The following is a 15,341-nucleotide window of genomic DNA, read 5'->3' on the forward strand; positions in this document are numbered from 1 at the left end:
ATATTGCTGTTCCTTCCCTGTCGCTGGGTCAAAACCCAAAACTCCATTTCTTTTTTTTTCTTATTTTTCTTCCCCCCCACCAGCTTCTCCTCCCCGCCCCCCAGCTTCCCCCCTCCAGCTTCCCCCCTTCCCCCTCCCCCATCAATAAGGGGCCTTGCATTCATTTCTACCCCCTCCTCTCCTTCCCTCCAACCTTCCTCCCCAAAACTCCATTTCTAACAGCACTATGAATGTATTTACACTGTATGGACTTCAGTGGCACAAGGAGGGGGCGCCACCATCTTTCCACTGCCAATTGGGGATGGGCAACAAATGCTTGCTTTGCAGCAACATGCCATCTCATTAACTAATAAAAGTATTATTTTGCTTATGTTCATATTTTCTCAGTCCGTGGAATCTCTAGCACAAGAGAATCAAACATTCAGTAATTTAACACGCAGGCAAATCTTTTATCATACAAAGTAGGGTAAAGCCTTACCTTCCCCTGTTTGCAGCTGGCGAGCTGGGGTCTGAATTTCCACTTATATTACTTCCTGTCTCTGTAGTTCTGTCTTGTGGTCTTCTACCAGCAGCTGACAAAGGTTTGTTTACTGCACCCAATACAGTCGCTGGCTTGGGCTGAGAATAATGATACCATATGTGTAAGTCAACATAAAAATTAAACTTTCAATAGACCAATGCCTTTTTTGCATGTTGTAGAAGCTAGGGTTTATCATCCATTGGATTTCTTCAGATATCACAAGTACAGCCAAAATTCTTTTTAACAAAAAGAATTGTTGAAATAATTATCTGGAACATTCTCCAGCTAGTGCTTTTCCAAAAACATTGAGATCAAATTTTAACAGGCTACTGCAAATGGGTAGTTGCAAAGCAATGCACATGACAACCTGTATTGTGATAGAACAAGGTTTGAAAATGCCAGTCATATTGCCTGAGTAAGGAGGCATTGGAAGCTCTTATTCCAAAAAGGAGAACATGTATTTGCAACCAATGAAAGTGGCAACAAATATCAATATATATGATCTAAACACCATCTCTTGGTATAAAAGAGGAACATTGTAATAACAATGAGGCGAACTTCATAGTATAGTTTTGTTTTTAAAAATGTACATTACATGTTTCACCATGAAGCATTTTCATTAACTGATATTATTTCCAAAGTATCATAGCAAACCAAGCAACAAATAAAATATTACGCACTCAAATCCACATAAATCTATCACATCACACCTCTTCAGTTCATTTTATCATGAGTGATATCACAACACACGAGTTCAAAATTATATTGCACTCTAAAACTTAACAGATCCCCAAATTGCAGGGCACTCATTAAGGTTTCCTATGAAAATATGAGGTTGTCCGCTTTGGTAGGAAGAATGGAAAAGCAGATTATTTAAATGGAGAGAGACTGCAGAATGCTGTGGTAAAGAGGGATCGGAATGTCCTCATGCATGACTTTTTGCGATTCAAGAAAGAACAGCAAGCAATCAGGAAAGCAAATGCATCATTGGTCTTTAATGCAAAGGAGTATAAAATTAGGGAAGTCTTGTTACAACTGTGAAGGGCTTTGGTGAGATCCATGCTTAAGGTATGACGGACAGTTTTGTTCTCCCTTGCAAAAACCAATATATATTTCAGCAGCAATATATTGCATTGGAGGCAGTTCAAAGAAGGTTAACTCGTTTGATTCCTGGAATAAAGGGGTGTCTTTGGAGGAAAGGTGCACCAGGTTGGGTCAAAACTCATTGGCGCTTAGGAAAGTGAGAGGTAATCTTACTGAAACACACAAGGCACTTGACAGTGGGTGCTGAGAGGATATTTCTTCTCGTTGGGGGAAATTTAGAACTGGGGGCACAGCTTCAGAATAAAGTGTCTCCCATTTAAGACAGATGTGGGGAGTTATTTTTTCTCTCAGAGGATCATTAATCTTTGGAATTCTCTCCCCAGAGAACAGTGAAGGCTGGGTCATTTTGAAACGATTCATGAGTTAGACAGATTTTTGATCTGCAAGGAGTCAAGGGTTACGGGAGCAGGCAGTAAAATAAATCTTTTAACTTTTAACATTCTAAAGGTGTTGCTATGCTTCTGAGCTCAGGGGTTCATGATCAGTGAGGCAGACTTCGCTCAGGGGTCTGGCTTACTCAGCAATAATATCGCCAGTGGTCGTACACATCTATTCTTGCATTAAACTAGCCAGGAATATTTTTTTTTTTTTTAAATTGTAAAAGCTTCTATAATCATTTGAAAAGGGAAAAGCTAAAGTAAATATTTGTCCCTTAGGGGCAGAGACAGGAGAAATTATTACAATAATAATCGCTTGTCACAAGTAGGCTTCAATTAAGTTACTGTGAACATCCCCTAGTCACCACATTCCGGCGCCTGTTCCGGGAGGCCGGTACGGAACTTGAACCCGCGCTGCTGGCATTGTTCTGCATTGCAAGCCAGCTATTTAGCCCACTGTGCTGAACCAGCTCCAGAAATTATCTTGGGGAAACAAGGATATGGCAGAGATGTTGAACAAATGTTGAGAGTCTGTCTTCAGTTTGCTGATGATACAAAGCTGGGTGGAGAAATGTAAGCTATGAAGGGGATGCCAAGAGATTTAAAAACAGGTTAAGTGGGAGGGAAATACGGTGGCAGACGGATTATAATATGGGCAACGGTGAATTTTATCACCGAGTGAAAAGCATGTTTTAAACGCCATGAGACTTCTAAATGTTGATGTTATTTTAACAAAACGCATGAGACTTCAAAATGTTGATGCTCAGAGGGCTTCAGTGTACTTATACTTGTACAAGAAATACAAATTTAGCATGTAGATACAGCAAGCAATTAGAAAGGCAAATGGCATGTTGTCCTTTATTGCGAGGGGATGGGAGTACAAGAATAAGGAATCTTGTTACAATTGTAGAGGGGTTTGTTTAGGCCACATGTGGAGTTGTGTGCAATTTCTGTCTCTCTAGCTAAGGATGGATGTGGGGCGACACGGGGGCGAGTGGTTAGCACTGCTGCCTCACAGCGTTGAGGACCCGGGTTCCATGCCAGGCCCGGGTCACTATCTGTGTGGAGTTTGCATTCTCTCTGTGTCTGCATGGGTTTCAGCCCCACAACCCAAAGATGCACAGGGTAGGTGGATTGGCCACATTAATTTGCCCCTTAATTGGAAAAATTTAAAAAGGTCAGGAAGAATGCACACATTGAAGATGGCACTATGAAGGCCATTACAATGGTTCTGGCATGAAAGAAGATTGTTCCACGATGAAACGCTGAGCAAATTACGTCAATATTCTGAAATTTAGAAGAATGAGAAGTGATCTAATTGCAACATAATTTCTGAGGAGATGGTGGAGTCATGGCAATGTAGAGGGGTTTGTTTAGAAATCCAGAGGCCTAGGCTGAGACACTGGGGACATGGGTTCATATCCCACCAGGATGGGCAGCACGGTAGCATAGTGATTAGCACAATTGCTTCACAGCTCTAGGGTCACAGGTTCGATTCCCAGCTTGGGTCACTGTCTGTGCGGAGTTTGCACGTTTTCCCAGTGTGTGCGTGGGTTTCCTCCGGGTGCTCCGGTTTCCTCCCACAATCCAAAGACGGGTTGGCCATGCTAAATTGCCCTTAGTGCCCAAAATTGCCCTTCATGTTGGGTGGGGTTACTGGGTTATGGGGATAGGGTGGAGGTGTGCGGTTGGGTAGGGCGCTCTTTCCAAGAGCCGGTGCAGACTCGATGGGCCGAATGGCCTCCTTCTGCACTGTAAATTCAATGAAATCCAAGGACAGCTGGTGGCATCGAAATTCAATTAGTCATTCTGGAAGATAAAGATAATCCCAGTAATGGAGATCATGACAGCTATCATCACTTGAGGTACAAATCCATCTGGTTGGCCAATGTCCTCTAGGGAAGAAATTCTGCTATCTTTGACACTGGAAGGTTACTTCCCCCAAGTTGAAAATCTGAAACAGGAGGGCACAGCCTCAGGGTAAGTGGGTGACCATTTACGACTGAGTGGAGAATTTTCTTTCACTGATTTATGAATCTTTGGAATTCTTTACCCCAGAAAGCTGTGGATGTTCCGTCACTGAGTTAATTCAAAGCAGATAGATAGATAGATTTTGGTTTCTAATGGAATCAAGAGATACGGAGATATCATACTGGCATTGAGACAGAAGCTCTGCCATAAAAATATAATATATAGGAACAGAAGGCCATTCTGACCCTCACACCCGCTGCACCTTTTAATGAGATCATGGCTGATCTGATCTTTGCATCAATTCCACTTTCGTGCCTGCCCCATAACCCTCGACATCCTCCTGTATCAAAAATCTGCTTTGAACATATTTGACTAAAATATCCTTTTAGTCACTTTAAAAACACAAAAATAAAGTTGGAAGCTATTGTGTAATTTTGGTTTAAATTGATATATTTTGGAAACTACCTGCAAGCCTGTCTTGGATCCTGAACTGCAGGGAGGTTTAGCACTTTTGAACAGTTCCAGGTCAAGACCATCAGTAACTCTGTATCAAACTCATGCTGTTTGTCTGAGCACAACACTCTGCTACCAAAACTAGAACAAACAGCATTGGGTGGGAAACTTGCAGCTCCAACACCCAACAGTGGTTCAGTTCCATGACTGCTTGGCACTGGGACAAAGAACCAACAAATTATTCCCATTTAAAAAAGTTACAGTGGAATTGAAATGTCAGCAACCTTGCCACCACAAAATGGATATCTGTTCTTTCAGATTGGTGTAAAATCCAAGGTGTTCTGTTCTTTTTCCAAATACTTTGCACAAACTCCCCATACATGGAAACTGAATCTGTGCTTGATGCAATATGGGGTCATGGATCTGAAAGTCAGGAGACCATGGGGGTGGCAAGGAGAGCATGAGAGAACGTGTGCAAAGTATTATTTTTTTTAAACAAACAATTTTAATGAGGTATTTTTTGGCATGACAAACAACAGTATAAAACAGTGTACAAAGAACAATAAACATTGTGCAAACACCGACACCCGTCCCTCCAAGACTCGCCTATTTAACCCCCTATTCCACGCTACCCCCCCCCCCCCCCCTTCCCTGCTGACGATTAATTCTCTGCAAAGAAGCCAATGAATGGTTGCCACCTCCTGGTAAACCCGAACACTGACCCGCTCAAGGCGAAATTAGTCTTCTCCAGGCCGAGAAAGCTCACCATGTCGGTTAACCAGGTCTCCGAGTTCGGGGGCTTTGAGTCCCTCCAAGCTAATACTATCTGTCTTCGGGCTACCAGGGAGGCAAAGGCCAGAACATCTGCCTCTTTCTCCTCCTGGACTCCCGGATCTTCGGACACCACAAAAATTGCCACCTCTGGACTCATTTCCACCCTTGTTTTCAATACTCTGGACATAACATCCGCCAATATCCCCAAAGTTTTGGACACGCCCAGAACATGTGAACATGGTTCGCTGGTCCTCCCTCTTGCCAACCCAAACTTCTCCTCCAGCGCCCTCAAGCTCGGGAAGCTCCCTTCCAGGAACAGGTCCCCCATCCTCTCAATTCCCACCCTTCGCCATACTCGAAACCCCCCATCCAGGCTCCCTGGAGCAAACCGGTGGTTGTCACATATTGGGGACCAAACCAATGCTCCCACTGCTCCAACGTACCTCCTCCACTGACCAGAGATACTCAGGGCCGCCACCACCATGGAACTGGTGGAATATCTCGCCGGTGGGAACGGCAGAGGTGCCGTTATCAACGCCCCCAAGCTGATGCCCCTACATGAAGCTGCCTCCAAACCGATCCCGCCCCAACCACTCACTTCCTTATCATAACAATATTGGCTGCCTAGTAGTAATTACTGAAGTTTGGCAGGGCAAGCCCCCCCCTCCCCCGAATTCCTCTCGAGCATTGCCTTCTTCACCCGCGGGGACTTACCCGCCCAGACAAAGCCCAAAATGATTTTATTAATCTTCTTAAAAAAGGACCGCGGGATGAAAATTGGGAGGTATTGGAATACAAATAAAAATCTTGGTAGGACCGTCATCTTAACCGTCTGCACTCTCCCAGACAGCGACAGCGCATCCCATCTCCGAAACTCGCCCCTCATCTGCTCGACTAACCGGGACAAGTTCAGCTTGTGTAACCGGCCCGAGTCGCGCGCCACTTGCATCCCTAGGTACCTAAAACTGTCCCCCATTAACCTAAATAGTAGCTCCCCCAGCCAACCCTCCTGACCTCTTGCCTGGACTACAAACATCTCGCTCTTTGTCATGTTCAGTTTATATCCCGAAAACCGGCCAAATTCCCCCAAAGTCGCCATGATCTCACCCATCCCTGCCCCTGGATCTGCTGCATATAAGTGCAGGTTGTCCGCGTACAGCGAGGCCCTATGTTTCAACCCCCCCCCCCCCCCAAAACCAGCCCCTTGAAGCTCTCAAGAGCAATTGCCAGCGTCTCTATTGCTAACGCAAACAACAGCGGGGAGAGGGGGCATCCCTGTCTTGTACCCCGGTGCAGTCTAAAATAGTCTGAGGTCATCCTATTCGTCCTTACACTAGCCTCCGGGGCCTGGTACAACAGCCTAACCCAGTCGATAAAGCCCCCCACCGAACCCAAACCGTCCCAGCACCTCCCATAAATAGTCCCACTCCACTCGGTCGAAATCCTTTTCCGCATCCATTGCCACAACTACCACAACCTTCCTGCTCTCCGGGGGCATCATGATGACATTGAGCAGCCTCCTTATATTGGCCACCAACTTCCTGCCCTTGACAAACCCGGTGTGATCCTCCATAATCACATCCGGCTCACAATCTTCAATCCTGGAGGCCAAAACTTTGGCCAGCAACTTGGCATCCACATTAAGCAGGGAGATCAGCCGCTATGACCCGCATTGCTCCGGGTTCTTCTCCTGCTTCAATATTAACAAAATAGTGGCCTGTGACATCGCCGGGGGCAGCATCCCTTTATCCCTCGCCTCATACCTCCTATCTATCTGTAGGATCTCCTCAACCACTCGGTCCGTCTCTGCCCTATCCGTCCTGTCCCTATGAGCCCGGATCAAAATCAGCTCCCCTCTCACCACTGCTTTCAGCGCCTCCCAGATCACCGCAGCTGAGACTTCTCCCGTGTCTTTGACCTGCAGGTAGTTCTGCATGCACTTCTTCACCCTCTCGCACACGCCTCGTCCGCCAACAAGCCCACGTCCAATCTCCATTGCGGACGCTAGGACCTCTCCTCACTAACCTGCAGTTCCACACAATGTGGGGCATGATCCAAAATAGTGATGAGTACCCCGTGTCCACCACTCCCGCCAGCAAATCCCTGCTCAGAATGAAAAAATCAATCTGGGAGTAAACCTTATGCACATGCAAATAAAAATAAAACTCCCTCCCCGTCCGCTGCCTAAACCTCCATGGGTCGACCCACCCACCTGCTCCATGGACCCTATCAGTTCCTTTGCCATTGCTGGCACCCTCCCCGTTTCGAACACAACCGGTCCAGGCCGGGGTCGATGACCATATTAAAATCCCCTCCCATCACCAACTTGTGAGTCCAGGTCAGATATCTTCCCCAGTACCCTCTTTATGAATTCTACACTGTCCCAGTTTGGTGCGTACACGTTAACCAAGACTACCTTCCTCCCCTCCAGCTTGCCGCTCATCATGACACAACGTCCCCCCCCCCCCCCCACCACCCCCCCACGTCCGAGACTATACTGCCCACCTGGAATTGCACCCGCTTATTGATTAAAATCGCCACCCCTCTAGTCTTGGTGTCCAGCACCGAAAGAAAGACCTGACTGACCCAACCCTTCCTTAGCCTGACTAGATCCGCCACTTTCAGGTGTGTCTCCTGCAACATCGCCAAGTCCACCTTCAGAGCCCTCAGATGCATGAACACACGTGCCCTCTTGACTGGCCCATTCAGCCCTCTAACATTCCAGGTGATCAGCCTGGTTTGGGGGGTACGGGACGGCACACATGCGCGCCCCCGCCCCACCCCATTTCCTGGGCCCGCCCCCAGCCCCGACGCCAGAGCTCGTCTCTGTCCCAAAACCTAAGTCCGTCCCTCGTCAGCAGAGTAACTCCCCCCCCCCCCCCCCCCCCCCCACCCCCACAACACCACTTTGTAACCTAGCCCCTGCCATATATTAATCATACGCACACACCCCACTGTGCTTGCGTAGACTAGCTCACCCAGCTAGCCTGCTGACCCTCGCCTCCGGCACCAAGGAGTCTCCCACCTATTTGTTCCCTACTCCCCTCCCTCCCGCCCATCAAAACCACTTCCCTCCTCAAACCGAGACCGAACAATCACCCAATTACCATAGGAGACAACCCAAAACAAAAAACCCACAAAGAATCCCCCAATAGTGCAAACCAAAGTAATAGAAAAGTAAAAAGCCCCCACCAGCCATCCCCACCAAAACACCGAAAACCCATAGAAACCGAATAACTTTTACTTCCCCATCTTCACCCAAATTTAAAAGCAGAAGAAAAACGACAATCAAAACGTATAAACATCACTCAGAAAAGTTACAACTTAAAACAAAAAGCTCTCAGTTTAGCACCAGCCTTTTCTTGTTGGCAAGGTCCATCGCGTCTTCGGGCGACTCGAAATAATGGTGCTGGTCCTCGTGCGTAACCCACAGATGCGCCAGGTAAAGCAGCCCAAATTTCATCTTCTTCTTAAACAGGATCTCCTTCACTTGCTTGAAGCCTGCCCTCCTTCTGGCCACCTCCACACTCAGGTCCTGATAGACATGCAATATGCTATTGTCCCATTTGCAGCTCCTAGTACGCTTAGCCCACTGGAGAACACACTCCTTATCCAAAAATCTGTGGAACCGGACCACCATCAGCCTTGGGGGATACCCCAGCCGTGGCTTCTTCGCCCTCGCCCTGTCCACCTCCAACGGTCGGGGAAAAGCCCCCTCCCCCAGAAGCTACTGGAACATACTCGCCACAAAAGCGCCAGCATCAGCCCCCTCAGGGAGACCGACAATTCTTAAGTTCTGCCGGCGAGCTCTGTTCTCCAGATCTTCCACCTTCTCCAGCAGCCTCTTTTGTTGATCCTTCAACATCCCCACCTCTAGTTCGACCACCGTTTGGTGCTCCTCCTGGTCCGCCAGCGCTTTCTCCAACTTCTGAATCGTCCGATCCTGGGCATCCAGCCTGCGCTCCAGCCGATCGGTCGATTCCTTTATCGGGTCAAGATAGTCCTGTTTCTGCCGGGTAAAGCCCTCCTGGATGATCTGCATCAGCTCCTCCTCCGTCGATGGCTGGGCCGTCACAGCAGTGGTCCGAACATCAGCCATGTTGTCTTCAGCTGCCACCTCCACCCAGCCCTTGCTTATCCTTTTATTTCTTCCTTTTCGGTCCCTTGGGGTTCTCCATTCCATGCACCAGTGTGGATCCAGAGCCGAATTGTCTGCGCCTTCAAAGCCAAAACTCAAAACCACGAAAATGTCGGGGAAAAAGGTCCAAAAGTACGGCCAGAGCAGGAGCCACCAAACATGCGACTTACTTCCTCATAGCCGCCACCGGAAGTAGTGTGCAAAGTAATTTTAATGCACATTTCAACATATAATTACAAAAGCAATGACAGAAGCCTCGCCACCTTCTAAAAGAAAGCAGAAAAGTAAATCATTCATTTTTTGTCGGTAAATTGATTTATGCTTAATTTTATACTCTCAGATGTCACTTGCAAAATGGAACATTCTGCATTTATGGTTCCATAGTATCTGCATCAAAACTTGTGGATCAAGTAAATTCTGGGACAGATGCAGAGCAAAGCTTTGTATATTTTCTGCAAAGAGTAGTCTCAACCTCAGAGGAACAGAGAGAACCAGTACTAATATTTCCCACAAAATATTGCTAACTTGCATGAACTGTGGTCAGTTTTATAATGTGACCTATAGCAGAGGATTGGGTTGAGACTTACCTTCCCTGTGAGTAATAATGTCTTTGCTTCATCTGACAAGTAGCACTTAGTATTGCCGGAATCCTAAGCAAAGAAACATTCATCAAAAATAATATATTTGCAATTGAGACACAAAAAACGAATCTTCAGAATCAATGCGACAATAGACGATAGTTAAAACAGACTTGCATTCCCATACAACCTTTTTATTTTGCCATACTATTTTAAATTATTTACTCCTTTTGCTGTAAAATCTCTTGTGTATACTACTCCATTACCTTCCTTGTAGAATTAAACTTCTCTTAAACCTCTATTCTCTGATCGTGAAATGATTCATATCTGATACAGCTGACCATTTTCTAATTCTTTCACTGTGACTCACTTGGATGAACTACAAGAAACCACATTCTCCCTCCTACCACTCCATAGCGTGGCACTTTTAGTACGCCAACAGTGCATCATCAGATTGCCTCATCAGTTTGTATTTTACATCATTACCAAAATTGAGAAACCTGCAAACACAATTATCAATATTTGGTCATAGGTTCCACAGGTAAATTGGCACGGTCTTATTCATAAACTAAGAGCACCTAAAGTTATGAAATGTACTCCATCAGACAGAACTGGGATACTGAGTGTTCTGTATTTGCAGCTGTTGAGTTCAGATAACTAAGGACCTGCATCATGCATCTTGGATATTAAGAATGAACACCTGAATGAGATACTACAGGGTAGCACATTTAGGAACAGTGAAGGGGCGGGGGGTGGATTTAATGAAAGCCTGCACTGACCAATTATTACACTAACCATTCTTGTGAACCTGCAATTGCCCCACCACCACCCATCCCTCAACAGGAAAATTTGTAAGCTGACTTCCTTCGCTATTGCCGAGTACGTTTCCCATGCTCTCGCCACCTGCTGGGTCTTTTCTCATCCACTAGTAACAGTTTGTACCTTCCTGCTGAAAACGTATCCAAATTTAATCCCTTCACCAGGAGAAATGCTCAACTGGGAAGACACTACCATTCCAATTCCCTCCCATTAAAAGAATATTTAAAGCCCAAGGGTATTTAATAACTAAAGTTACTTTGTCAGGTGGAGTGAAGAACTTGGTCGGTAGTACAGGATCCTTTGGAGAGTCCAGGTTATATGTAGTACTTTTGTTAGTGATGACAATAAGAGCTACATCGCATACTATGTAGAGTTTCTGAAAATATAAACAGGAAAACACAATCAGTAATAAAGTTTGTCCTGTGTCATACATCCCAAATTTAAAATAAGTTGCAGCATTCCAACACTATCAGATCTCCCATGTGAACGTTCATGGCAAGTCAGAAGATATATTGTTTTAGAATGGCAGCAACATACCATTACTCTGGTGCAAATGCAAAGTTTTATAGAAAGTGACTTGCCTTTTGAATATCACAAAAGCCAAATGCTGTAAACAGAGACAACCTGAAATCAATCAAGAGGGTAATCATATTTCTAGATTGGTGGCAACTTTTAAATTGCTTGTCACCACACTAGCAGACAATGTTAGTGAATGGAAAGGGGGGGGGGGGGGGAGAAAGAGAACTGCGGGGACCTATACGGACAACAATTAGAAAAGACATGCTCCCCACTGGACGAAACACAAGAAAAATGGGAGGAAGCACTAGGGATAGAAATAGGGCGGGGAGTCAGGAGCAAAGCACTAAACAAGGCCAACTCCACCTCCACTTGCGCTAGGATAAGCCTGATGTAATTGAAAGTGGTGCACAGAGCGTATCCAACAAGAACCCGAATGAACAGGTTCTTCCCGGAGGTGGAGGACAAATGTGAACGGTGCCAGGGAAGCCCGGCCAACCACACTAGATGCTCTGGGCATACCCCAGACTTGTCAGGTTCTTGTCAGCTTTCTTTGAAACAATGTCCAAGATTGTGGGGGTGAGGGTGGAGCCAAGCCCGAAAGTGGCAGTCTTCAGGCTATCAGAATAATTTATGGGGAAGGGGGCTGACGCACTTGCCTTTCAAAAAAATGCGAGTGCACAGAAGAGGAGCAAGGGGAGACGCTGCAGTGGTTATCCATCATTTGGGGAGGGGTGGGGGAACATGGTTGGAATGGTGGACAGAGTTTGGTTTGGACGGAGGGGACAGCCATCTTAGGTAGGCCCAGTTTAAGGAGGAAAAGGGGGGCTGGGTAGATTCTGAGTTGATTGATGATGGGGGATCCGAGGGGAGCGGAGAGGCAGAAGCCTCCGGTATGATTTGTGACGTCGAACGTCATGGGTTGAATGGGCCAGTCAAACGGTCTTAGGTGTTCGTATACCTAAAAGGTTTAAGGACAGAGGTGATTTTCCTGCAAGAGACAGACTTGCGAGTGAAGGTTCAGATGCAGCTGAGGAAGGTGCGCCTGGGGCAAACATTCTATTAGGGGTTTGACTTGAAGTCGAAGGGTGTTGTGATCCTGTTTAGCAAGTAAACCGTGTCTGTGGTGGTGAGAGAGAATCGGGACCCGGGGATAGGTTTGTGATAGTGAGTGGGGTGTTAGCGGGTGCGCCGGTGAATATGTATACGCCCAGCTGGGACAACGTTGAGTTTGTGAGGAAGTTGTTAGGTGCAATTCCAGACCTGGATTTTCACCAATTGATGATGGGTGGGGATTTTAATTGTGCAATGGAGCTGAGGATAGACAGGTCGAGTTCCAAGCCAAGCGGGAGGTTGGGAATGGCGAGGGAGCTGGGTGGTTCATGGATAAGATGTGGATGGTGGACCTGTGGAGGTTTTGTCACCCGGGAGAGAGGGAGTGCTCCTTCTTCTCGCATGTTTATTGGACGCATTGTTACATTGACTTTTCATGGTGGGTAAGGCAGTTTTGCCCGGGGGTGGGATACGCAGGAATCGTGATCTTGGACCACATGCCGCATTTCTTAGATGTTAGGCTTAGGTTGGAGCAGGTGCAGAGGCTGGGGTAGAGGTTGGATTCGGCACCGTGGCGGATAAGGAGTTCTGCAGTAAGGTGGCAGGGTCGATCAAGAATTATGTGGAGCTTAATCAAAATGTGGAGGTCTTGGTGGCCATATTTTACGAGGCTTTGAAGGCAGTGATTGGGCGGGGGGGGCGGGGGGTTCGTATTGCTTAAGGCCCACAGAGATAGGACTAAGAGGGAGGAGAGACGAGGGTTGCTGGAAGAGATAATAGAGGTGGCTAGGAGATATACTGGAGCCCTAATTAGGGAGTTAATGGCACAAAGTAGCTGCAGGACAGTTTGATCGGTTGATAACAGGGAAAGCAGTGGGACAGTTACGACGGGTACCAGGGATGCAAGATAAATATGGGGAGAAGGCGAGTCGACAGGCAGCATCAAGGGAAAATGTGCAGGTGAGGCCAGCAGGAGGAGAGGTAATGTTGGACCGGAGAAAATCAATACGGTATTTGAGACCTTCTATCGAGGGCTGTACAGGCCGAGTCTGGAGGAGAGGAGGCAGGTATGGATCAGCTCCTGAATGGGTTGGAGCAGGGGAAGTGACAGTCTCTGGAGAAGTCACTGGGGTGATGCAGCGCAATGGCATGATGCAAAGGCACCGGGGCAAGACTGCTTCCCAGTGGAGTTCAAAAGCAGTTGATTTGATTTGATTTGTCACACGTACCAAAGTACAGTGAAAAGTATTTTTCTGTGGCCAAGGGAACGTACACAGTACGTACATAGTAGACAAAAGAATAATCAACAGAGACCATTGACAAATGGTACATCGACAGTGATTGGTTTCCGGCAGAATTGGCTCCCCATTTTCTGAGCATGTTCAATGAGGTGATGAAGAGGGCGGTGTTACCAGTTATGCTGGCTCAGGCATCCATTTCGCTGATCACAAAAAAAGGGACGGACCCGATGGAGTGTGGGACATCTCAACCCATATCGTTGCTGAACAAAGATGTTAAAGTCTTGGCCAAGCTATTGGTGAGATGGTCGGAGGGGTGTGTGCTGGAGGTGGTCTCGGAGGATCAGACAGGGTTCGTGAAGGGGGTGCAGCTCTCCAGTAATATCAGGAGGGTGTTAAACGTGGTAATGAGCTCCTCAGAGGGCAGGAGTCTGAGATGATCATGTCAATGGACACGTAGAAGTCCTTTGACCGAGTAGGGTGACAATACCTGGAGGTTTGGTTTTGGGCCGAAATTTTTGCTTTCCCCACGGCAACTGTGAAGACGAATGAGATAAATACGAAATATTCTGGGTTGCATAGGGGTGTATGCTTTCAGCATTGCTGTTCGCGCTGGCAACAGTTTTGCATGCCTATACTGAGTGGAGGGGACTGTGAGGGACGGTAGGGAGCAGAAGGTGTATGCTGACGATTTATTACTGTTTGTGGCAAACCCACTGGGTTTGGGGAGGATTATGGCTCTGTTGGGAAATTTAGGGCCTTTTCAGGGTAGAAATAGAACTTTAGGAAAAAAGACGTCTTTCCAGTAATTGCTTCGGCACGAAGGGCGAACTTGGGGGCCCTGTTCTTTAAGGTGGCGGGGGACAGTTTTTGGTACTTGGAGATTCAGGTGTGCATAACTGGGCCACTATGCACAAATGGAACCTGACGGACTCCGTAGAGGTGGTTGGTTGGAAAGGTCTTTAAAAGGTGGTATGCCCTGTACTTGACACTGGCAGGGAGGATGGAAGTGGTAAAAATAAATGTACTGCCAAGATTTGGGTTTATCGTCCTTCGCAATCTTTCTCCGAAAGGCCTTTTTCCAGAGGGTTGACAAGCTGATATCGGAGTTTGTTTGGGCTGGCAGGATGCCAGGGGTTAGGGCTCTGTTGCAAAGGTGAGATGAGGGGTTGACGCTCCAGAATTTGCTGCATTACTATTGGGCGGAAGATGCCAAAAAATATTGTCCATATGTCTATCCAATGACCATTTGAATGCCCTTAGTGTTGGCGAGTCCACTACTGTTGCAGGCACGCCCTTACTACTCTCGGAGTAAAGAACCTACCTCTGACATCTGACCTATATCTATCTCCCCTCAATTTAAAGCTATGTCCCCTCGTGCAAGACATCACCATCCGAGGAAAAAGGCTCTCACTGTCCATCCTATCTAATCCTCTGTTCATCTTGTATGCCTCAATTAAGTCACCTCTTAACCTTCTTCTCTCTAACGAAAACAGCCTCAAGTCCCCCAGCCTTCCCTCATAAGATCTTCCCTCCATACCAGGCAACATTCTGGTAAATCTCCTCTGCAGCCTTTCCAATGCTTCCACATCCTTCCTATAATGCAGCGACCAGAATTGCACGCAATTCTCCAAATGCGGCCGCACAAGAGTTTTGTACAGCTGCAACATGACCTCATGGCTCCGAAACTCAATCCCTCTACCAATAAAAGCCAACACACCGTACGCCTCACTAACAACCCTCTCAACTTGGGTGGCAACTTTCAGGGATCTATGTACATGGACACCGAGATCTCTCTGC

General features: G+C 46.9%; 1 protein-coding gene across 4 annotated transcripts in view; it reads right to left on the reverse strand.

Moving 5' to 3' along the window:
- The window catches only part of pds5a (PDS5 cohesin associated factor A), a 326,590-nt gene that overhangs the window by 24,848 nt on the left and 286,401 nt on the right, over positions 1-15,341 (reverse strand). For all 4 annotated transcript variants that reach the window (XM_072496600.1, XM_072496598.1, XM_072496601.1 and 1 more), the window contains exons 28-30: positions 10,991-11,110; positions 9,925-9,987; positions 479-618 (exon numbers count right to left, since the gene is read on the reverse strand). In XM_072496600.1, coding sequence (XP_072352701.1) covers positions 479-618; positions 9,925-9,987; positions 10,991-11,110 — 323 coding nt within the window. The remainder of the gene's footprint in view (positions 1-478; positions 619-9,924; positions 9,988-10,990; positions 11,111-15,341) is intronic.

The sequence above is a fragment of the Scyliorhinus torazame genome, chromosome 3 (assembly GCF_047496885.1).
Source record: "Scyliorhinus torazame isolate Kashiwa2021f chromosome 3, sScyTor2.1, whole genome shotgun sequence".
Classification (NCBI taxonomy): domain Eukaryota; kingdom Metazoa; phylum Chordata; class Chondrichthyes; order Carcharhiniformes; family Scyliorhinidae; genus Scyliorhinus; species Scyliorhinus torazame.